Below are 23,235 nucleotides of genomic sequence, written 5' to 3'. Positions count from 1 at the left end.
AACTGAAGGAGTCAAGAGCATGGTCACTAGCCCTGAGAGTACCTAAAGAAGGCAATGTGAAAGTGCTTAGTCCAGAGAGAAAAAGTTGGAACAGAGGTACTAAAGGGGAAAGATCATCTCCGTAATTATGCCCCCACAAATACCTCCTGGAGATATCCTTAGGGCAAAACAAATGAGTTGTAAACACCCTTCCCATCTATAAAAAGCAAGCCAATCTGAAAATAATTCAAGATAAACAATTGCTTCCATGGCCATGCTCACTTGGTGAGACTGTCTCCTCCTGGAAATTGCTATGGATCCATTTCTGGGCATATCAAACCCAAGCTCATAAGACCTCTCCTCTGAGCTACACATAAACTCCCACCAGAAGCAGTGCCAACTAGGCCCATGCCTAGAATTTCAGCTCTGCAGGGCTGTGGATTTATTCAGCAACACCAAGGATGACATCTACATAGAGGACTTCTACAGAGGTTCCTGGAGGGGGAGTAGAGAGAAGATTGAACGACAGAGAAGTTAGATGGAAGACCCAGGCTTTCTTATTTGTCACACTCAACCTGGGTCTCCAGATATGACCGACTCTATTCTTGCCAAAGAATCCAGGAATGAAAGTGCAAGAGATGGCCATAAAGAATCGGGAGTACCTAAAGTAGTTCCTTGATTAGAATTGTAGGCTACAGTTTGGACAGTTTTTCTGATCCTAAGATAATCCTGCCTCCTGGAACCAGAGGACCATAGAACAGGAGAGAAGTAAGGGTCTTTATTTATTTATTTATTTCTTATACCTAAAGCAACAATCCATCAAGAATGCAGCATTATGGGGCACGTGGGTAGCTCATTTGGCCAAGTGTCTGCCTTCACTCAGGTCATGATTCCAGGCTCAGCAGGGAGTCTGCTTATTCATCCACCTACCCCCCCCCTTGTGCTCTCTCTCTCTCTCTCTCTCTCTCACTCTCTCTCTTTCTCAAATAGGTAAATAAATAAAATCTTTTTTTTTAAGATTTTTATTTATTCATTTGACAAAGAGAGACACAGTGAGAGAGGGAACACAAGCAGAGGAAGTGGGAGAGAGAGAAGCAGGCTCCCCGCAGAGTAGGGAGCCTGATGCGGGGCTCGATCCCAGGACCCTGGGATCATAACCTGAAGTAAGGGTCTTTAGAAATCACCTTGTTCTATCTTCTTTTTTTGATGGCATGGGACTGAATCTGGGATAAGGAAAGTACCTTGTTTCAGATCTTTGAACACCTTCTTCTGTACTCCCATGGTACCTGGTGCTTACTGTTTTCACAGCACTTACCATGTTACATTGTCATTGCCACTGAATGCATCTGCTCCTTCTCTGAACTTGAAATTCACTGAAAGCAGAAATTCTCTCGCTCCCTTACCTCCCTGGTACCTACCAGAGTCTGTCAAATAGCAGGTGGTCCAACATTTGTTGAAGATATCAAAGTTTCAAGTCCAACAGTGAAGAAGTTATCTTTCTATTAGGCAAAGGATATAGAATCTTGGTTTCCTTACTTTTAAAAGGTACAGCAGTTTCCTTCCAATGAATCAGGATGATTTTTGTCATTATTTTCCTTATTTCACTTATATGTCAAGTGAACAAGTATGAAGATCAATGTCTAGTTAGATCTTCTCCCCCAAATCCACTGGCCGACATTTCTTTCTGCTTACCCAAGTGCCCCTATCTACCCCAAGCCTGAAACGAACAGAAACCTCATGAAGAGAAGCACTGTTTTCCCTTTTGTATTGTAAACGTTGAAACTTTGTATTTTCAAAAAAAAAAAATTCATATCTTCCTTCTGCCTCAACATCCCCACAAACCAAAAGGGCTGGGAGCACCCTGCCCAGGTGACAGGGCACCCCACTGTGATAAGGATGGCCCCTGCCACAAGTCCCCCTTCTTGTCCTCCCCTGTGATCTACTGTCGTTCAAATGTACCAGTGAAACCCCCTCATGCCTTTTGCTTGTGTGCTCCATCCTGATAAAAGCACTTGCCTATGGGTCAATCTCTCTCTCTCTCTCTCTCTCTCTCTCCCCATCTGTGTGGTTGAGCCCACTCCTTCGGTGCTCCCCTGCCCTGTGTGGCCTTCCTTCATGGCATACAGTGACTCTGTTTCTCTGAAACTTGTGAGTATAATAAACTTTCTTTTCTGGTGCCTCTCTTGTGTCCCCTCTTGTGGCTACACCTGACTAAACCATTTCATGAGAGATTACAAACAACTTCTCCATAAGAACTGCAATGAATTCTTTTCTTGCAGCTTCAGCTGTCTCATAGAGCTCATTTAGAAGTGCTCACAATGGGTTCTAAGACTACCAGGTAATTCCGAATCCAGCAGAGATCCCTCTTAACCGCAGAGAGAGAGCTAGATGTGGGGTTTTGTCGGCAACTTCAGGCAGCTATGATGCTGCTAGAACAATCTCTGGCTCCTCACTGGAAAAACAAAGCTGAAGTTCAAAAAGCATCTCACTGCTTTCTTGCGTGAGGGATTGAATGCAAAAGAATTTGCATGTATTATACGGACTTTTCAACCAACAGCAATATGCCTAGTTCAGCACTGGGTCCCTGCTGGCTCAGAGGGGACTAATCCAATTCTGCCAACAGCTGCCACTGGCAGCTAAAAGTTAAAAAAGTGGCAGCAGATGCAAGAGAGGAAAACAGGTAGTGGGCAGGGGAGACTGAAAACAGGAAGGAGAGGTGACATTTACAGTGATGAATCCAATGGAGGATTTTCAAGTGCAGAGGCATTGAAATGCCTTTCTTCCGCTCATCTTTTCTTACTGATCCACCCCGTTACTCTTCAAGCCAAATGACAGTGAAGATGGCCACAGATCTCTTCATCTACTTCTTCTAATGGCTAGCCAAGCACAGATGGGGACCCGGATGCTTTCAGGAGTGAAGTGAGGTGTGCTCCATCCAAAATATATTGTCTCCGCACCTGAAATCAAAACTGCAACTCTGCATTAGCATTAGTCCTTTGGGTCAAGGTACTGAAGGCTCCTATTACAATGCAACTATGTTATCTAAAAGGAGGACCATGCAGTGCCTGGCACAGAGTAGAGGTTCTCTAAATGTCACTTTTCATAGCAAACTGTCACTGTCTGCCATTAGAACCTTAGTCAAGATTCATCTACCAGATTCTCTCCTGTCTCCAAGGGCTCTTGAGGAACCCTGATGGGAAGATTTTGATGGAACACTGGCAAAGCCTTGGTAGTAGGGTGTGAGGTCTGGGGATGGTGGAGAAAGGGGAGGCTGACAGCCTGAGGCACTCTGGGGGAGAAAGGGCACTTTTAAAGGTGAGAAAGAGGGAAGGGAGTTGGGAAATTAACATTTATTGATTCTTCTATGAGTCAGGCATTTGAATTAGATGGCTTTGTATCCACTATTTCATTTAATCCTTATTTAATCCACAACCACTTTATAGGGAAAGAAGTAGTAATATTCCCATTTTGCAGATGGCAAAACTGGAGTTCAGATTAAGAAAGCCGCTCAAGGTCACACACTGCCTATAAGTAATAGAATATAGACTTGAACCTCCTAAGCCTATATTCCTGAACCATGCCATGTCACTCTCCACATTCATCAAGGGGTGGCCAACATGGTCTCTGCTACCTCCTTTGCCCTAATGCTCCAATCACTTGCAAATTCAGTCTCCTGTAACAGCCACGTTTCTCCCTCATTCTTAGCCATGGACTATCCAAATGGAGATAAAAAGATTTCAATGAGTGGTGGGATAGAAAGAGATTTTGCATTATCAAACTGGATATAAAGTTGGGGAGAGCCTAGAACCATTTTTCTGGTTGCTCGAGGGTTTGGAAATTTTCTATTCCAGGCTCCAATCTGTGGTCATGCCAAATCCAAAGTTCTGGAGTCACTGGTGGACCAGTTGAGCCCCTGCCCCATATCCCCTGCCCCACACATACCACGAATCCTGTACACTGGCCGGAAAGTTCATTTTTCCCATAGACCAGGAGGAGAGGATATGAAGAGGAGAGTAGCTGGCACCGAGGGGAATAAAACTCGTCTCTTCCAGAGTAGCTGGGGTAGGAGTGAAAGACTTGGGAGATAAGGAAGCTTCTTTTCTCCCACCACTGGAGAAAGGGGCTAGGGAGAAGCATCTATAGCCCCACACAAGATCTTGTGGAGGGGACCATCCCCCAACGGAGATCCAGGCCAAACTGCCTGACTTGGAAGGTTCTTTCCTCCCCTTAGAACAGGGAATAAAAGAGGACTGGAGGAGAATCGATAGCCTCTGGGGTCATCAGTCAGGGGCCAGGCTGCTTTGTCCAGAGGCTACAGCAAGGGAGCAAAGCAGCTAGGGACAGTTTCCTCCAACCTTAACTTTCAATCCCCACCCTTATCCCAGCACATTCCCACACCTCTCTCCTCCTTCCTCCGTGGGACTGAGCGTCCTTTTCCTTAACCTTTTAGTTACCACTTCCACGCACATACTTTTCTAAGCCCTCCAAAACAGTCAGCCTCACACTGCCCATCACTGCCTTCTCCCCCGCCGCAAGCCCGGCTCTGCACTTGGGTAAGGGGAGGTACTGGCCTCGCAGAGCCATGGGGGTGTGTGGGGGTGGGGGGGCGGTTGTTCACTGGCCCTCGGATCTCTGCTGTTAAAAACTGAGCGGCAGGGATCAGGCATGCGCAGCATCTTCGGGCGCATTGTGATGGGAACTGCTTCTCCGAGTCTCTACAAAGACTCCGGAGTAACCGCTAACCGCCCCCCCAAGACCCCCCTTCTTTAAGACAGACACACAAACGCAGAGGCAATGCAGCTTTTCTTTCTTTTTTTCAAAGGGCCAGTTGCCGCTTGAAAGGCTAGCCCACGTGAAGAGTAGTGTATTTCTATCGATCCCATCTCCGGTGTTGACAAACGCCAGCGCCGAGGCTTTGCAGTCCGGGGCTGCAGTTTGCAGTGAAGCTAAGCGGTGTGCGGCTTTAATTCCACGTCAGATCAACTTTGATCAATATCCCCCTACCGGCCCAATTGGAAGAGCCCAATTCACCGGCGCTGAGCCTTTCCGCTCTTTCCTTCTTTTTTCCCCTTTTTAGACCCACCATCTTCTAGGGGAAGAAAAGTCTCGGATTTTCTTTATAATTTCTTTCTCTCTCTCTCTCTCTTTTGTTTCTTTGGGGTTTTTTTGTTTGTTTTGTTTCTCGGTGTTTTGTCTTTTTTGTTTTGTTCGGTGTTTTAGGTTTTTATTCTCTCTCTCATTCTCTCTCTCTCTCTCTCTCTCTCTCTCTCTCTCGTAGTGATAGGGAGAGAGATAGCTTTGGCGAACCGAGCTTGCAGCCAATGAACCCGCCTTCCAGATTGGTGTGAAGACAGAAGTGAGGTGGGGGGCGGGGAGGGGGTGTGAGAGAGCCTGGAGATGGAACAAGAAAGGGAGAGAGAGAGAGAGAGACTGAGAGAGAGAGAGAGAGAGAGAGAGGAGGCGGTGGAGGAGGAGGACTAGTGTGGGGTGGAAAGGAAGAGTGAGCGAGAGCAAGTTGAGGGGAGGGGGTGTAAGAGCCGGCGAATTCTTTTTCTTTTTCTATTATTATTTTGACGACTCCTGAGTTGCGCCCATGCTCTTGTCAGCTTCGTTTTAGGCGTAGCATGGCCAGGCAGAAGAAAATGGGGCAAAACGTGCTCCGGGCGGTCTTCCTTTTAGTCCTGGGGCTTTTGGGTCATTCTCACGGAGGATTCCCCAACACCATCAGCATAGGTAAGCGCGAGCAAGCAGCCAGTCGGGCCGGGCTCCCCTGCACCCGAGACCACTGCCCCGGCGGGGCTGCTGCGGCCGCGGGGCCCCATCCTGCATGGCCAGGGGAGGGGACCGGGGACGGGAACCCGGCAGGAGCCTCGGGGATCTGAGCCCCAGGGAGCCGGCTGGTCTGGGGAGCGGCGGGGACGCGAGAGGGGTCTCCCGGGGCTGGGGGTGGGAGCGGTGGGCTCCCGGGGGTTTCAGAGAGGAGCGGAGCAGGGGAGGCGTGCGGGAGGCCGGGAGGCTGCAAAGGGGCGAAGAGTCGCGGCTTTTCGGCTGGCTGCTTTGGACTTTGCCATGGCGTGCGTGCCGCGGCTGGAAGTTGTCCCAGGGTGATGCTGCCTGTCAGGCCGCGCCAGGGCGCCCCGTCCCGCGTGTCCGTCTGCCGGAGACCGGCTGGAGCTGGGGGAGCTGGAAGCCCCCCCCCCGGGTTCCCCAGACCCGGGCGGCAGCCAGGGTCGGTGGCGGATGGGGCAGGCGCGGGTGTGAGGCAGGGAGCCGTGCGAGCGGGCGGGCGGGCGGGCGGCGAAGTCACGCAGACCACGAATTCATGAATTGCCGCTGTGTCTGTCTGGAGCCCGGCTCCCGGGCGCTGGCAGAGAGTTCTCTCAGCTTCTGTCTTGTATTTTCGAGTCTGAGAAGTTAGGATTGTTGCCGTTACTGAACCAAACCCCCGAATTGTCCAGGGGGGATGGGGGGATGGCTGCCGGGAACAGGATGGGGCAGCAGGGGGAACGGAATCGCTTTTCTTGCCAACCCTTCCCTTTGCACCAGGAAAAGATGAACCAGCTTGTGGAGATGGGCGTCGGGGTGAGGGTGGGGGGTGGGGGGGAGAAGTGGAGAGGAAGCTACTGCCCGAGAAAGAACCGAGTCCCCAAAGCAGCCCCCTCTCCCCTTTCCCCCTTGCCTCTGGCCTCTTCTCTTCCTCTTCAGTCGGGAGGAAAACCAGGTTTCTCTTGGCCAAAATTTGAGTTCACAAGAGTCTAGAAAGACACACAGGTTGAAAATCAATAATCACCGCACACCCCAGTGCCATCGAGAGATATCCCCTATCTGTAGTGCTCCCCAGTTTCTAGCCGGTCCTGGGAGGGTACACGAACCAAATCTCGGTTCCTTTTGCTTATAGGTGGACTTTTCATGAGAAACACGGTGCAGGAGCACAGCGCTTTCCGCTTTGCCGTGCAGTTATACAACACCAACCAGAACACCACGGAGAAGCCCTTCCATTTGAATTACCACGTAGATCACTTGGATTCTTCCAATAGTTTTTCTGTGACTAATGCTTGTAAGTAGATCTGCTTTTTCTCCCTTTTGGGACCTTCGGGACCTCACTTGCATTTTGCTTGTGGGACTTGGGGTCTGCGTGTGTGCTGGGGGGGGGTGATTGCCTCAGTAGACATATCGGGGGCTCTCCTTCAATCCAGGTTTCATGCGGCATAAATCAATTCCGTAGGTTCCTGCTGAGGGACTTAAGGCAGTGCACAAAACTCTGTTGTGAATAACGTTAGATGCAAAAGTTTTATTTTCCTCCTTGCTAAACTGGCGTTCCCTCCCCCACACTCCCCTCTTTGGGCTGGAAAAAAAAAAAGAAAAAAAATAGCATGGTTGTTCAGGGAAATTTCTTCAGATGGGATAAAAAAAAAAAACTCTTGATTGAGTCAATTCAGGATGTACATTACTTGATTGTTAAAGCTCGCGCCTGGCTGTAGGAATGAGCTGAATTTGACAATCACCTAATATTTAGGAACCAAATATGAGAAATTCTGCAAACAAGTGACCTTGAGGCACAGATCAGGCTGGGTTTCCTGGCCTCTTTCTGTCCTATAATATCACCTTTCTTACTAAGAGAGCTCTGATAGGAACTGATAAGACAAACCCATTACAAGTGATGAACGCCTGGCAAACTGAAGGGAAGGGAGAAGACAGTGCTCGGGTTACTATTTGGGAAGCTACTTCTGCCTCCCCTAGTATTGTTCACGGCCCCCCCCCCCCCCCCCGATTCTTCTTAGGGCAAAAGGTGGAGGGGAGGGGGGAAGCTTGCAGCAGAAAACCTGAATTTCAAAAGGGAGGAATTTCATCAGCCCCAAAGCCATTTCTGAAATACCTAGTTGTGCTCTGATTGTTCCTCTGGAAAGGGGACATTTTGAGAAGTAAAACCATGGGAACCCAAATGACCAATAGCCTGTTGGACACAGGTTTTTCTTGAATGGAATGTTTTATGAGAAAGACTGGTAATTCTTCATCTAAGCTTATTTTACTAAAAGTTTTCACAACAGTGGGAGGCTGATGATGGCATAAATATGTTTTGCTTTTACGGCTGGTGTAGTTTGGCATTTTGGGTTTTTTAAATTTTATTTCAAGGGAGAAATGATATTTATGTTTCATTGGGGGAAACTTTGTATATAACTTCCTTCAAATTCTTCTGCCTCAAAGGATATCTGACTTCCAAAAACTGTTGAAAGGGTCACCAAGGGCACAGGTTCCTTGGATTTGAAGGCTTAGGTCAAGGAGATGGGGGTGAAGTACTTTGCAAGAAATGTGACACTTCAGCAGGTTTAAGAAAATTTTAGCTGAAGGTACAGATCCTTATATGAACATGTTCTGAGATACTCTGTATTTGACATTCATTGGCTTTCCGACATTGACAAAAATAGGAACTTATTAATTCCAGCTAAGTGTGAAAGTTACAAAATGTCTGTCTATACTTTGCATCTTATTTCAGTAATCCCAGCCTGTCGCTACAGCACTTACAACACACATCTGACTCTTAATCCTGCAGCACTGTGATCTTGTCAAGAGGCTGAATCTCAAATGCAGCTTCCTAAGTATCAATTAGAACAGATTTAAAACCAAATACATCAAACTAGCAGGATTTATTAATAATAATGAATAATATCTATTTCAACTCACTTTAGTGTCTTTCCACTGATGAGGACTGGGATAAGAGTGCCAATTAACTTCTTAGGAATGGATTGATTTCCGAGGTCTTTCGTCCTGTTTTTCTGTGGTCAAATCGGATTGACACCCACCTGCTAAGGGCTATCGGAACCCTACCAAGTAGCAAGAAGGAAATGATCCTTGCCCTGTGAAAAGCTCAGGCTTGAGAACAATTGAGGCAATAAGTCATTCATATCAGTGTTGAGTAGCCTTAATGTCTTAACCTCCCAGGGCAATAAAGGAACAACCATGGGAAAGGAAAAGAAATTGATCAGCTCCCATACCCCCGATCCACAGCACTTCTGTTTAAAAGCTTACAAGGCTAGGTTATGGCTGGGGGCTTGAAAATGTGGGGGATAATGGGTGTGGCTCACTGGACAACGAGAAAGACAAAACAAAAAAGTGACCTTGCTTTTAGTTATGCCAAATACACATATATGCCCACAAAGACACACACAGGAGAAATATCCAGAAACCAGTGATGTATACCCAGCTGCCTGTTGCACTCTCAGACTTTACAGCTCAGAAGACAGAGGAGGAAAGCTACCATCTTCTCTGGTCCCCGAAACAGTTCCTCTCTGAATGTCACAATCATTGAATGGGGGCCAGATCCCAAAGCTGTCTCCGGGCAGCTGCTGCTTAGAAGCTTAGTATGAGAAAGATGACTAGTCCAACCACAATCTGATAGTCTCTGAATGCAGAAAATAAGCATTTCTAGGGTCCATGGGAGCCCTGGAGGTGTAGCTCATCTTCCCACCCCCCACCCCCAGGCTTAACTGTTCTTTTTCCTAGAGAAATAGAGATCATGTATCTCAGATGCTGACATAATAATACTAGTTCAGGACTGAAGCCTGGCAGGTGATCCCAGGTTCCATTCTTCCAACTGATTGCACTATTGTGCAGAGAAGAAACCCTGGATCCTCTCTCCTGCCCCTTCCTGGAGACCTAGGGAGAATTGGAGAAAACCCCTGATGAGTCCAAATCTGGTCACCCACCTCTCCTATCTGGTTCAGTATGGAACAGGAAGGCAAAAATTAAAGAAACTTTTCCCTGTTTCCATTCAGAATTCCTAGTTTCAGCCCTAGAATTAATTTCTTCCCGTGATATTCCCTGCATCCCCAATCCTTGGGCGGGCACACACTTTCCAGGGCTTAGGTATGCAGGTAAACAAACCCCTGAAGAATAAACAAAACGTAATGCTTTCTGTGTGTGTCCCTGCTCCACATCCCCTCCCCCAATGTATTCAGAGGGTTTCCTCGCAATGAATCCCGGGCAGCATATTTAAAGACTCTTCTTCACCAGCAACCAATTTTTTTTTTTTTTTTTTTTTTTGCACAACCCCCAAGAGGTTTACTTAAGACAGACTCCAACTTCGTTCTGTGTCTTAAGAGGCCAATAAAAGCCTCTTTGGCTTTGAAACGTGGCTCATTTGGGATCTCGGTTCACAGGTGAATTAAAGTTTATTGAAGAGACTCATCTGATTTGAAGCACATGTTCCCATTTCATAGGAGTTAATTGCGCTTGCTATCTGACTTTTCAGTTTAGCTAGATGACCCCAGAAGGGAGGATGGTGTGCATATATGGTTTCAGGATCCATGCGTTCACACACACAACCAGGGTGTATAAAAAGAGATGTACACACATGTTTTTAAGTTACATGTCTGTTCTTGAAAAACCCCATCTGATCGTCCCCGGGCTTTGGGGGTTGTGGAAACACCGAGGGAGGGCCGGGTCTCATTTGCGTGGCTTTGCCGCCCTGGCTCCTCGGGAGGCGCCTCGGCTTCCCTTGAAGTCCCCTCCCGTGTGTTGCTGCTGTGCACTTGTAGTGCACTCCACACTACATCGCCCCAGCCTCTGCAGTGTCAGCTCATTAGCACACAGATCTCATATTCCCTCTCCGCACTGTCATTGCAAAAATTGCTGTTGTACACCTTTACAGCCAACAAATGCGCTCGTGGATTACGCACTGTTTGCAAGAAGCAAGGAAAAGGCAAATGTAACCTTAAAGGTTATTCACCATGGAATTGTGCTCTGAACGCGTTGGCTTAAATAAAAATCCGTTGATGGAGGCGCAGTAGTGATGGTAGGACTTCGCAGTGCAGGCTCTAATGGAGCCCCAGGCAAAATCCCTTTGGCTGCCTAAATCTAACTCATCAGCTGCACATTTTTATTCCATTTTTTTTCGAGCCCCGTGAAATATACCTGCTGAGAGCACGCTCCCTTTATAACTGAGCGCGTTTTGCTACCAAGTGTACTTAGCTGAGACAGGTTTCCGTCTCTTTGCCCACAGATCACAATCTAATTATCTAATTATTCTAATTGCCAGGATCCATTTAACTGTTTAGGTCCATTTGGAAAGGAAATGTCTCCCCTGATCTGCTTCTCTGCTCTTTGGTGGGTTTGGTTTTGTTTTCGCGTTGGTCTCTTTCACAGAGTCTTTGGACCCAGGGTGAAGACCTGCAGTATCACTGCCCTCAAACGGATCTGCGTTATGCTAACCAGTGTCGACTGCTCCAGCCCCACCTCCCACGCCCCAGCTCCCCATCTTTGTGCCCCGGCTGCTGTCCCTCTCCTCTGTCTGCTGGCCAGTCTTCAATAAGCTCCCTGGCTTAGCTCACTTCTTGGCCCCTCTGGCCAGCTGGCTTAGCCCACTGAGGCATGAAGAGGTCGCCTCTGTGGTGCCAAAGACTTAAGTCACCTTCTCACAAGGTTTATTATGGGTTTTTTTAAATCTATTTTTTATGTGGAGAGGAGGGAGGAAGGTGATGCTGTTCATTTGGGCCGTAAAAATAGATGGCTATCAGCAGGCTGTAAAGGTGAGCTTCTAGCAAAGTGTACTGCCTCCCCTAGAAGGCAGCTTCCTGTTATCTACTAAGTGGGGGCGGGGGGGGGGGAGAGGCCAGGAAGGGTTTGAGTGGAAGGAACAAAGAGAACTATTGTTCTTTCTCTGTGCTTACAGCCAAATGAGCCACGGGTTTTCTTCCTCTCCGCAATTTTAACTTTTTCCCCCTAAAATGAAACTAGTTTTCCACATCCCCCCACTTCGACCTCTACCCGAGGTTTCTGTAATTCTGCCTTTTCCTCCCTACTCCCCAAGATGGAAAGAGAATAGTGGGGGCTGGTTGAGATTTTTATGTTCTGGTTTTGGCTCCTGATGGATTTATTTTGAAATGTCATTATGAGGGGTAGTCAGAAGTGATTGGTTTCATTTTAAGAGACTGGAAAATAAATAAGGCTCCCGAGGCGTTGTTGTTAGTCTTCCTTTGTGGATAGAGATTTGTCATTTTTATACGGTGAGTTAAAGGATTAACAGACAGCATGGATTTTCAGAGAGGGCCAGAATTTGAGAAGGAAGCATTCGTAACTTTGGGGGAGTAAACATGCTTATTCGGATGCTTTAGCTTTGAGCTCTTCAGATTGAGACCACAAACAGATTTGAAGGACCTTTCATAAAACTTTCTACCTTCTCTGCGGGTCAGGAATATTATCTGCATACCTTACCTGATCCGTTAAAAGAAATCACATTTTGACTTTGTTCCTTTGGCTTTGATACTTCGGGTCTAATTAGATAAAATGTCCACAGGAGGGTGCAATTAAAACCCTAGGTGGGGGCGATGGGTGTTCTTCAGCACGAGTGTGGGAGTTGTGCAGACGCATAAGGAACTCCCTCCCTGCTCGGGAAATGTCTGGGCTCCAGACGTAGAGCTACAAATAGCCTCAGCCTGTGTGTGGGATGAGCCTTGAGCTAGGGCAGCAGCCCCCCAAAAGGGGTCAGTACTTGGCAAAAGGTGAACACAGGCAGAATGTGTCCTCTTTCACACCTCTACTTCTCTTGCCACAATTTCCTCCGCCGGCTCTGCCTGCCCAGCCCACGGCTTTTTGCTGGTCTCTGAGTGGTCCCCGACTCCGGTATCCCATCCACAATAAACTGACCTCGGCACTGTTCTCCACTCTGGACTTTTCTGCTCCTTCTCTATCAGAATATCCCCGTTCTTGATCTATCCTCTTGAGGGCCTGCACTCTACTTTAGGGGGTGGCAGTATTTTACCCTAATACAGGAATCTAGCTGAAAGTGGCCGATAAGGGGTTAGTATACCTAATGTGAATATTTGCTTTAAAACCAGAGACTGTGGGAACCATAATGCTTCAGTTTCAAGGAAGGGAAGATACTCAAGGGGGTGTGTTTCTGGACGTGATGCACTGAGTGGCTGTTTGCTCTACCCAAAACAAAGATCAGCTGGCCCTGGTCATGGAAGACCTCTACAGGCCAAAGTAAAAAGCTACCTGCACGTGGGGGGGGTTGGTGTAAGTACACCCAAGGCACAGGGCGGGTACAACTTCACCATGTCGAACTTGGCCTTTGTTGTAATTGGGAGAGTAGCCACAGTTCCTAGGGATTCATTTTATTCAGGAGGCAAATATGTATGGCTTTTTTTTTTATGTCAACCATACCTCGATTAAATAGTCTAAAAAAGTGTGAACTTTTCATATGTTCTACCAAAAGAAAAAAAAAAAGAGGCTGTTGTAGAATCGGAAGGTGCCTTCGTGGGCACCGGCGGGAGGTACACCAGCATGGGACGGAGGTCATAGGGGGGAATAAGGTGGTGAGGAAGCGGGCATGTAGAATGCAGGGATTACAAGGCAGTATTCCCCCCTCACAGACACTAAATGGTAGCTCTGGAGTGCTAAGGAGAGGAAACAGAGCTGGCAAGGACCCCTTCACCCCATGGGACACAGTTTAGTCTAGAACAGCACCTCTCAACCTTTTATGGGCACACCAATCACCCGGGAATCCTGTTAAAATGAAGTTCCTGATTCAATAGGTCCGCGGTAGCATCCAAGAATTTGCATCTCTGGCAAACGCCGAGGTGATGCCGATGCTGCTGGTTCTCAAACCACTTTGAGTAAAGAGTCCAGAGCAGGGAGACCGTGATTACCAAAGAAAAAGGCTCTCCCAGACAAGCTCTTACCCCTATCTGTACCTCTTGACCTTCCAAAGAAGGTTCTGTAAGAGACACATTTGGCTCATTCTGATTCAAGGATGTCCCTATCACACTCCTAGGAACCCTGTGCCCGGTTCAGCCATGTCTGTAGGTGACATGATTAGATGTCTGATGAAAGCGTCTACTTAAGGTTGCTTTTTGTAGGGATTTGGAAGAGACTGGAAGGCAGGCTGAGAGAGGAGGTAGCTCATGAGCCAGGATGACAGAGTCTTGGCTCCTTGCCACACCCTAAAGTGTCCCCTTTAGAAACAACCTGCCTGAGAGAGTTAAGGTTGGCATGCAGTGGCAACTGCCTTTCCACTTTGCTTCTCAGCTGTCTGACCCCCCTTAAACAGGGTGAGAATCAAGAGGTACAACACAACTCGAATTCTGTCTGGTTCCCTAACAACTGAAAAATTGACTACATTTTCAAGGCTGGTGCCAAGAACACACTGTGAGGTAGAGGGGAGGAAAGGGAGGTAATGTCACTCTCGAACGTATCTGAGCTGAGGACTGCTCCAGAGAAGTCATTAGAAGCTCACCCAGTGTCATTCGAAGGCTACCCAATGGCACCCTACTACCCTAAATATTGTCCCCCTATGGCGGTCGGCCATTAGAAATTCCACACTATTTATTTGTGGTGTGGCACTTCAAGGCCTGTGCTAAAATGCAAGCATACCATCTGAAAGTGAATGAGTTAAATCCTTATCAGCCATTGAGGTTCCAACCAGAATTCTTTGACCAGGTTACCACCTATTACCTTGCAGAATCCTTAGAGGAGTTTTCCAAGACAGGTAAGTGCCCCCAAACAAGGCACCTTCCCAAGAAAGTGGGGGCATCAAATAGATGGTGGGCAGTCAGGGAGCACAGGGGGACTCTTGAAGATGAGGAAGAGTCCCTCAAATACACTTCACCTATCTGGCAACATTTGACTTTCTCCCTGGATAAATTCTGGGAGTTTCTTCACTAAGATTTTAGTTGCCTTTGACCCTGCAAGTCCCACCCTTTTGATAGTGGTGGGTGTATGCTCTCTGCCACGCATGGTTGTTTGCTGCAACAGATGATCTCAGCCTCTAGATTCCCCACAATTACTGTGGGATATTTTCGGAAGTAAAACCAGTTTGTGATGAGGGATGGTGAGGATTTTTTAAACCTTTTTAAAAATGTTGCAATCAAAACTAGTTCCCTTTCAATTATCCATGATTGGCTGATATATTTTGCCAATCAATTACTTATTGCAACAGGGACCTCATTCTTGAAGCTGCCCAGAAAGGGATCAGGCTACCGGCAACGAATGAGACAGGAAGGGACAGGACCCAGCCTGCGCAGCAGTAATTGTGTGGATGTGGTTGTGGGTCTCTCTGTGGGTGAACACCTTTACACATTTAAGGTAGAAAGGCTGCCAACATCTACAGTCAGCCAGAACCTGTTACAGAGTCTCACATATTCTTATATTTCATTGTTATCTCCAAAGCTACTTGTTCGTTAGTTTAAAACAGTATTTCTTGAATTGGACCACTTGCATCAAAATCGCCAGAGATGTTTGTTAAACATACGATTTCCTAGGTCACACTCCAGATGTTTTAAATCAGAAAATATAAGGATAGGCCTTTTTTTTTTTTAACAAGCTCTATGGGTGATTCTAATGCACACTCACGTTGGGAATCACTAGTTTAATTAGCCCTGGTACTGCAAACAGAGATCTGTGGATTCAAACTGAACATTTGTTGAGCACCCACTGAGCTGCAAGCATTGTACCAGGCACTTTCACATACGTGACTTCTGTAAGCAAGCGAGGTGCTTTGGGCCCATGCAAGCATTAGTGAGTGGCTCTCAGGTTGGAAATCCAAGACTTGAGAGAACTAAGACTAACCTCAATTGAGTCACAGTCTCTGAGGTAAACAAAGCAAAACTGCTCTTTGCAATGGTAAGTAGAGATGAGGCAATGACTTTATTTTTGACTTCTCTTCTTTGCTTGTTAGCTAATGATCAGTCCTTAGCCATGCTATAAACTAGGTGGTATGACAAATGCCAACCCATTTGTGAAAAAAACAGATGCACTGCAGTCACTTTATATGTTATTCATTGTGCCATCCTTGTTATCAACAAAGGCTGAAATAATATGGACTATCATTCATTGAACCCATACTTTGTAGAAGACATGGCACATGTCTTATCTCATGGAGTCAACCCAACATTGCCAGAAAGGAGGTACTCTCATCTTTATTTTATAAAAGAGGAATCAGAGGTGGTTCAAAACATACATAAGCAACTAGCTCCAGGTCACACAGCTGGCTAATTAGTGAGGCCAGGATTCTAGCTGAGGTATTCCTGCCTCTAGAGCCTGGACTCAATTTCAACAGGGGTTGAAGTCTCCAATGATTACAGGGGCCAGGTGGATCGCATAAATGTGTCAGTTGGGCCAGGTGTGGAGTGGTGGGGCTTGCGGCCATCTGGAGAGTCCATGCCCCTCACCTGAAGACACCTAAATCCATTTTTTTAAAAACCACTGTGGGACAAACAGAACATCTGCAACAGGCCTTGGGGGAAGGTGTGAATCTCTGCCATCCACACTGCATTATCCCCCTTCCTCTAGCAGCTAAGTTGCTAGTTGAGGGAAGTTCTATTAACTTGTAGTTAAAAGTACTGAGAAGATCAGAAAATCTCTCCTGCACAAAAGAACCATTTGACCTTCTCCTCCTGGTGTGCCATCAAGGTACCTCAATATGGCAGAACTTTCTCCCCTTGGTGCACACACTTATGGTCCTGTGTGCATACACTGTATATCCAGCGGCCGTTCGTGGTTGCCTAACCATGACTAACCTTCCTCCCGGCGATGCTGAGGCGTGCAGCAAGAGCAGGATGCTGGCACAGGGTCATTAACAAGTGCCCAGCAGGTCAGAAGAGGAACTACCGGGGGTGCGGTAGGGGAAACTGCTTAGATTCTGGTAAATGCAAATCCCAGCTCCACAAATGGGAGGCCACCGGGTTAAGTACGGCCCTGCCAATATTCACCCAGGGTGGGAGCTTCCCAAACACCCCAAGAAAGAGGCTTATTAACTTTAGACCTGGGTCCAAAATAGAGACGTATAGTTAGTTGTGTGGAGCTGTATAAACTGACCTAAGGCAGTTTGGTCATTCAGATGATTGGGTATGTTTTGTTGGATATCAGTAACTTGCCATTGTTAAAGGGAGGGCTATAGGTCTTCTCCCCATAACCTCACTATCAGATTTAAAAGTAAGCCTCAGACAAAACTCTGTTTCTCATTAAAATAGCAAGCAGGCATAAAAATAATTGGACAGCTTGTTCTGTAGGCTCAGTCAAGTCCAGCTGCCTTTCCTTTTAGGTGCTCCAACAGCACCTTGCCTGCAGGTTCACTTGGGGCAGACAAACAATACTCTAGTGGCGGGTTGCAGGTAACCAAGAATCCTCCTTAGTGGCTGCCCACAGGACTATTTACAAATTAACCCTAGGGTACCAGTTCTAAGGGATAACACTGTAGAGCTTATTAGATCCTTATATCTTCTTTCTGCTACTTTGGGACCACCTCTACCATATTTCTAGCCAATCAACATATATTGAACACTACCGAGGTCACCAATGAGAAATTTAATGTTAATTTTAAAAGCCTCTGGTGTTCATTAGAGATAAAGATACCCGAAGTGCTTGTAGAACCACTTCTGGGTTGGAATTTTTAAATGCTAGATAACCACTCCTGCACTGTGTATTTCCAAGTAAGAGTAACTGGACCCGCCCCCCACCAGGGTGTAGATTCAGACTAAATAATCCACATCTGTACCACACAATTTATGTCGAAGTCTTATAAAGTAAATTACAGAAAATATAACACTTGAGCTACCATGTTTCTTATGGCCTTGGAAAGCAGTATAAACTGTAGGGGGGATTAGGGGCATGGTGAAATGAACAATGGAGCAGGATTAGGAGATCTACCTGGATGACCTCAGGCAAGTCACTCTGTTCTCTGTTGAAGTTTTTATCTTTGGTAAAATGGGAAGGTTCTTCCGGATGATCTCTAAGGAGGCTTCCATTTTTGACATCTACCATTCCCTCTTGTCTAATCCCTCCCACCTCCTCTTCTAGTAACAGTCTCACTTCATTTCTTACTGAGGAAAGATCATCCAAAATGAAAGCCCCTCAAATTCTTCATCTACATCTAGAAACTTCTCTTTATATCCATCTATTCTCTGGCTTTTCAAGACTATGATCCAACTAATAAATCCTTGAAACCAATGGACAGGGCTTCTAGCCAGTTGTGGCTTATCCTGGCTCGCATCTCACCTCTTCCACTTGCTAGCTGTGAGAGCTTGGGGCAAGTTCACTTAATTTCATTGTGCCTCAGATTTCCCAATTATAAAGTGGGGATAATAATAGTCTTCACCTCATAGGGTTGTGGAGAGTTTCAAAATGAGACAATTTGCAAATCCACATAAAGCACTGAGAATAGTGCCTGGCACATATTGGATATTATTATTATCAACATAATCATTAGTTTAAAATCCTTTGAGCTTTTTGTCCTAAAAACAGAAACCTCATTTCATTTGGAAAGTAAAATCTCTCGTCACTTTAGGGACCAGATTTCCTTCCTGAACAGCTGCCCTCTGAGCCTTTCTATAGTTTTCGGCTCTTCCCCAAACCCAAGATTATTTTTTCCTGCCAAGAAAACCATCCCAGCATTCTTTCAGATCACCATCCCACCACCATGACCTTCTATATCCCTCACCCATGCATCCAAATTCCCAAACCCATCCAGTTTGCTTCTTGGGAACGACAGCTACTCAGATACACTCTGTGGTCAAAGAACTCAGAGATGCAGTTTTCTGCATCATCTAAGGACTATGGGTTCAAGGGAAGACCTCAAGTCTTCTCTCCCAAATAAATGGTCTTCTTCATCCCTAAGTCCAACTAGTTCCAATCCCAAAAATGAATGATCCTTTCTGTTCTTTTGTGACAAGCCATTAAGCAAACAGTACACAAGTAGCCCCCTGCCTTCCCAAAGGCCTAGGAGGCATCCATGTGTCTCTCTGACGGTTGATTCGGAAGAAAACAGTTGGGCCAAGCTCCCAGGGGACTGGCTCTTCAGCCCTAGAGCTTCTCTTAGACATGGGGCTGCCCGCTGAGGAATGCAAGGAAAAGAAGCAAGGAAGTGCTCCGGGCCTCCCAGGAGGAAGCCCCTTCATTTTGGGGGGCATCATTGGCCCATTAGGGAGGGAGATTCCTCCATGGGTCCCAGAGACAAGAGCCCAGGGAACTGAGGAGACAGGCACTCTGTACCCCCCTTTCTTTTCTAGAGCACGCGGTGCCCTGGAGCGCACACGTTGCATTCATCTTCCCCTAGTCCTTCCCGCTGCCTAGTGACACTGAGCATTTGCTAATCCTTTTAGTCTAATCCTTTTAGGCTCTTGCCATCCAGATGATGACAGCTCAACAGAGACCCACTTCTGGCACATCTGAGTCCAGTCAACCCTTTGAGTAAATATCACAGCCTCTTCCAAGAGTTCAGTCCACTTTGTGCAAGGGTTACCAACAGTGTCCTTTGACCTCCTGGTTTCTGTCAGTCCCAACTCTTCCTGGCCCCCATTCTTCCTTCTGCTGCCTGTAGATCTGGAGACCGCAAGGATTAAAAGACAATGAGGAAAGTTGAGCTTGCCCCTGGGCAGAGAGACCCAGAGCTGCCAAGCTCTGTGTGCACTCACTGCTGGCCCTTAGCTTCTGCACCTATCTCTCCCGAGCCAGGGGCTACTCTTTCTCCTACTTAGTTTGGGAGCAACTGGAGGACAAAGGATGGCTCTAAATTGGACAGCCTGCATTTGAATCTTGGCTCTGCCTCTTCCTGGTCATGTGACCTGGGGCAAATTACCTAGCCTCTCTGAGCCTCGGATTCCTCATCTGCAGAGGGAAGATGAATATAATCATAACTGACTTATAAAGTGGCTGTGAGGATTGACTCAGATCATCCATGTGAAATATTTAACGTCACTCCTGGCATAGAGTAAGCGTTCGATAAATGGTAGCTGTCATTAACATGGAGTGTTGAGGCGGTTGGTAAGTGGAGGAGAGGAATAGAATTAGTCAAAACCAAACTGTGGAAGAGATTCTTCCCATCTCTGGCCATCCCTGAAGCCCTCCAAACTAGTGTGTACCCTCTGTGGCTCTGTAGCTGAAACCAGGCCAGATGGGGTCACTTTTGAGTACTCATAGTGCTGCCTCGGGCATAAGGGATTTGCTTTAGGGCAAAGCAAAGGAGAGAGAATTGACTTGATGACCCCAAAAGCCAGTGCATACACACCACTAGGTTCAATCATGCCACCGTTGAGTGGAATTGTCTAAAAGGACATGCTCCCTTCTGGTTTTTTTTTTAATCTGAACTAGATATGCTTGGGGAAAAGCAGCATGGATAGTAATGTGATAACCTTGGCACTTGCTGGCTCGAAGGAAAGAACAACCTTTTGTCAAATGTAAAGTCTATTTTCATGTGTGGAGAGTGGGAGAGTGGAAAAGTGGATCCTGGAATCTCCACTTAGACAAGGAAAAATGTGGTGCCAGTTGAGTTCTCCCAGCTGTGATTTTTCTGAGTTCTTTTAATTAAGGGTGATGTGTGGATGGAAGTTGAGAGCATATCAGTTTGAGTGGATGGATTTTCTTCTTTTGATGTTGCTTGCCTAAGTCAGACCAAAAATAGCAAAGGAAGGAGATATGGAAGAGGTTAAAAGAGAAATTTTGCTAATGTGATTTTCCAGCATTTCAGCCTCCTTTCTCCCCAGAGCAAAGGTTAACTAGCTAATTCCACAAGCACAGACTCACTAGAAAGGATCCTGCTGAGGACCACAGGGCCATGCAGTCCTTTTCCTACCCTCTCTTCCTTTGTATTCTGGGGCTGATCTGCCAGCATGGTGTCTCCAGCAGGCCCAAACCTGGGTGATGACCAAAAGCAGTTTTTTTTCCTTCCTACCCCAGGGTGCCCTTGCTCTGCCTGCATCACCTCCTCTTCTCATTTCCTATCCAAGCCAACTGCTATGCGGCCTCAAGGGATCACTGGTCTTTTTTCCCCTCTCAGATGAGGAAACTGAGGAACAGAGAGGCTAAGTCACTTTCTCAGAGTCACACAGCCAGTGGATGGCTGAACCGAGATCATAGTGCGGGTCTTCTCCTTCTTGGCACTTCTCTATGTTGTCTTCCCAACATAATCCCTTTTGTTTTAACTTTCACGGTGATGCCATGATGTTATGTATGAAAATAATAACAGCCTTGTCTTTTATAAGTAGGTATCAGAGAGGAAGAATAAATCCGCAGCAAGTGAATTAGAAATGCAGGAAAGCACGAGTTCCGGGCACCACACGTAATGGTATCTTCTATTTAGTGCCTCCGATGTTAGCCTGTCATCTTACCACCCTCTGATTTATAGTCACAAATGAGCCAAACTAAGTCTTGAAGGCCTGTTATAGATCACAGACTATTGGAGATAGAGCAAGTAGTTCTAGTCCAACTACCTCATTTTGTGGATGAGGGTAGTGAGGCCAAGGAAGGGGCAGAGATTTGCCAGAGTCGATGCGTGGCAGCTCCCTAGTGGCAGAAGCAAGCTGAGGGTCTAGACGGCCAGATTCCCAGAGTGGGCTCTTGCCCACCACGGTTTGCAACCTAACCAGCAGAGTGTTGTACTAAAGCAGCACCACAAGGTTTATTACATTCCCATTTGCTGCTCTCTTTTTTCTCTAATTGTTTTATGAGTATAAGTCATAGTATCCCAACCAGATTTTTAAAGCATAGGATATTTTGCTATGATTATACAAGTTAAAATGGAAAATTAACTCATGTTCATCGTTAAAAAAAAAAAACTTCAAAAATATAGATAAGAAAAACCATCCAAGTAAAGTAAAAAGTCGCCCCAAACTTGGGTTTTATCATATGTAGAGAGATGTGTATCCTGCCTTTTTACTCTATATTATATAGGGACCATTTTTCCAGAGTCCTTAAATGTTCTCTAAAAATTTGTTTTTTTAATGTCTATAAATTATTGTGTCACATAGTGTCACTTTATGGCATATATATACCATGATTTTTATATAACCATTACCCAGTTTTATGCATTTAGCCAGATTCCCAATTCACTGAGGTTTGTAATTACGCCTTCGCCTCCTGTAATATCTCCATCCTGGCACAGGTCTGAACACACAGCAAATAATAAATACTTGCTGACTAATGAGTTGCCTTGGCCTTTCTGGAGTGATCATTATTCCTCCCCCAGATAGGGCAGCCAAAGCCAGAGCTTGACCTTCCATCCTCTCTTAAGGTACATGTTAAATAGCTCAAGACAGGCTGTATAGCAATGGTGGTTATGCTCAGAAGTCAGGCTGCCCGGGCTCAGGTCATGGACCCATTGCTTTCTGGTGGTACAGCCGTAGGCGAGGCACTTAACCCCTCCAAGCCTCAGTTTTTCTGTCTGACAAATGGGGAAAATAGTAGCGTCCACCTCATAAGATGGCAGTAAAAATTAAACGAGAAAATATGAAGAAAGCACGTGGTATATAGTGAGCACTCAACAAATGTTAGTCACCATTATGAATATTATATCCGTCAAACGAATAAAGCACCAGACTTGCAGTCAGAACGCCTGGTTCTTTGTTCCATCTCTGCTCTTATGTGGCCCTATGGCCTTGCAGAAGTCAGTTTACTTGTCTAGGTCATAGTTGCTTCATCTACAAAACAGGAATACTAATCCCTGAGCTGGGAACCTTACAGGGAGTTTATGAAGATCGAATGAGAGAATGAATGTGAAAGTGTTTTGAAAACCATGAAGTAAATATGATTGTGAAGTATGTCAAGTCAGACGTCACGTGTGATTGTTGTCAGTAGGCCTGGAGATGCAGAAGGTGCAGGAGACTAGGAGGAATATACTGCGCCTAGAGAGTGGTTTCCAGAACTAAACCCCCGCTATTGGAAATATAGACTGTTATAGACAGATGGGACCTTAGAGATCACCTAGCCCGACATCTGACTATTATGCGGAAGAGCAGGGTTGCAGAGAGGAGAGAGCTTGAGATCACAGAGCTAGTCACAGAACTGAGACCAGAACTCAGGTCTCCAGATTTCCTGAGCAGAGTCCTAAAGCGATCACTGCAACTCTTTATTTATTGGCCTTTCTCTCAAAGGGGATGAGGAAAAGATGTAGTTATTTGTGGAATCCTTGTAGGTAGGAGCTGATCAATTGGAGTTTTGTTGCAAGGACAAGCCGCATCTAGCAGAGCTCTGCTATATTTTTAAATGCCAACCTCATTCCAGGAAAGGGAGAGTAAAGGGGCAGGAAGGTGATGGGGGGTGGGTCTCAGTCAGGTGGGATGAGTATGCCCTCAGATTTGGACAGATTCCCAAGGGACTTCTGTTGTTCCCAGCACTGACCGCTGCAGCAGATGGCCTTTCTTTGATTGTTAATATTTATCCTTGCAATCGGTCCTCAGTTGTGTGTTTTTGGAGAACTTGGTAAAGCAGATGAAATTGCCAGTTGCTTGAAAATACAATTGCCAATTGTTGGAATGAAGTAGATTGATT

General features: G+C 46.3%; 1 protein-coding gene across 6 annotated transcripts in view; it reads left to right on the top strand.

Annotated features, from left to right (window-relative positions):
* The first annotated feature begins 4,685 nt into the window (after nucleotides 1-4,685).
* GRIA3 (glutamate ionotropic receptor AMPA type subunit 3) overlaps nucleotides 4,686-23,235 on the top strand; it is a 275,024-nt gene continuing 256,474 nt past the window's right edge. For 2 of the 6 annotated variants that reach the window (XM_081808312.1, XM_081808314.1), the window contains exons 1-2: nucleotides 5,366-5,712; nucleotides 6,878-7,036. In XM_081808312.1, coding sequence (XP_081664438.1) covers nucleotides 5,604-5,712; nucleotides 6,878-7,036 — 268 coding nt within the window. In that variant the 5' untranslated portion in view covers nucleotides 5,366-5,603. Of the gene's footprint in view, nucleotides 4,933-4,997; nucleotides 5,341-5,365; nucleotides 5,713-6,877; nucleotides 7,037-23,235 lie in introns of those variants that run through there. The other 4 variants (XM_081808311.1, XM_081808310.1, XM_081808309.1 and 1 more) reach the window with 4 other exon arrangements.

The sequence above is a fragment of the Leptonychotes weddellii genome, chromosome X (genome assembly GCF_054177405.1).
Source record: "Leptonychotes weddellii isolate Sample4059 chromosome X, ASM5417740v2, whole genome shotgun sequence".
In the NCBI taxonomy this organism is placed as follows: domain Eukaryota; kingdom Metazoa; phylum Chordata; class Mammalia; order Carnivora; family Phocidae; genus Leptonychotes; species Leptonychotes weddellii.
This window is presented reverse-complemented; position numbering and strand designations above follow the sequence as displayed.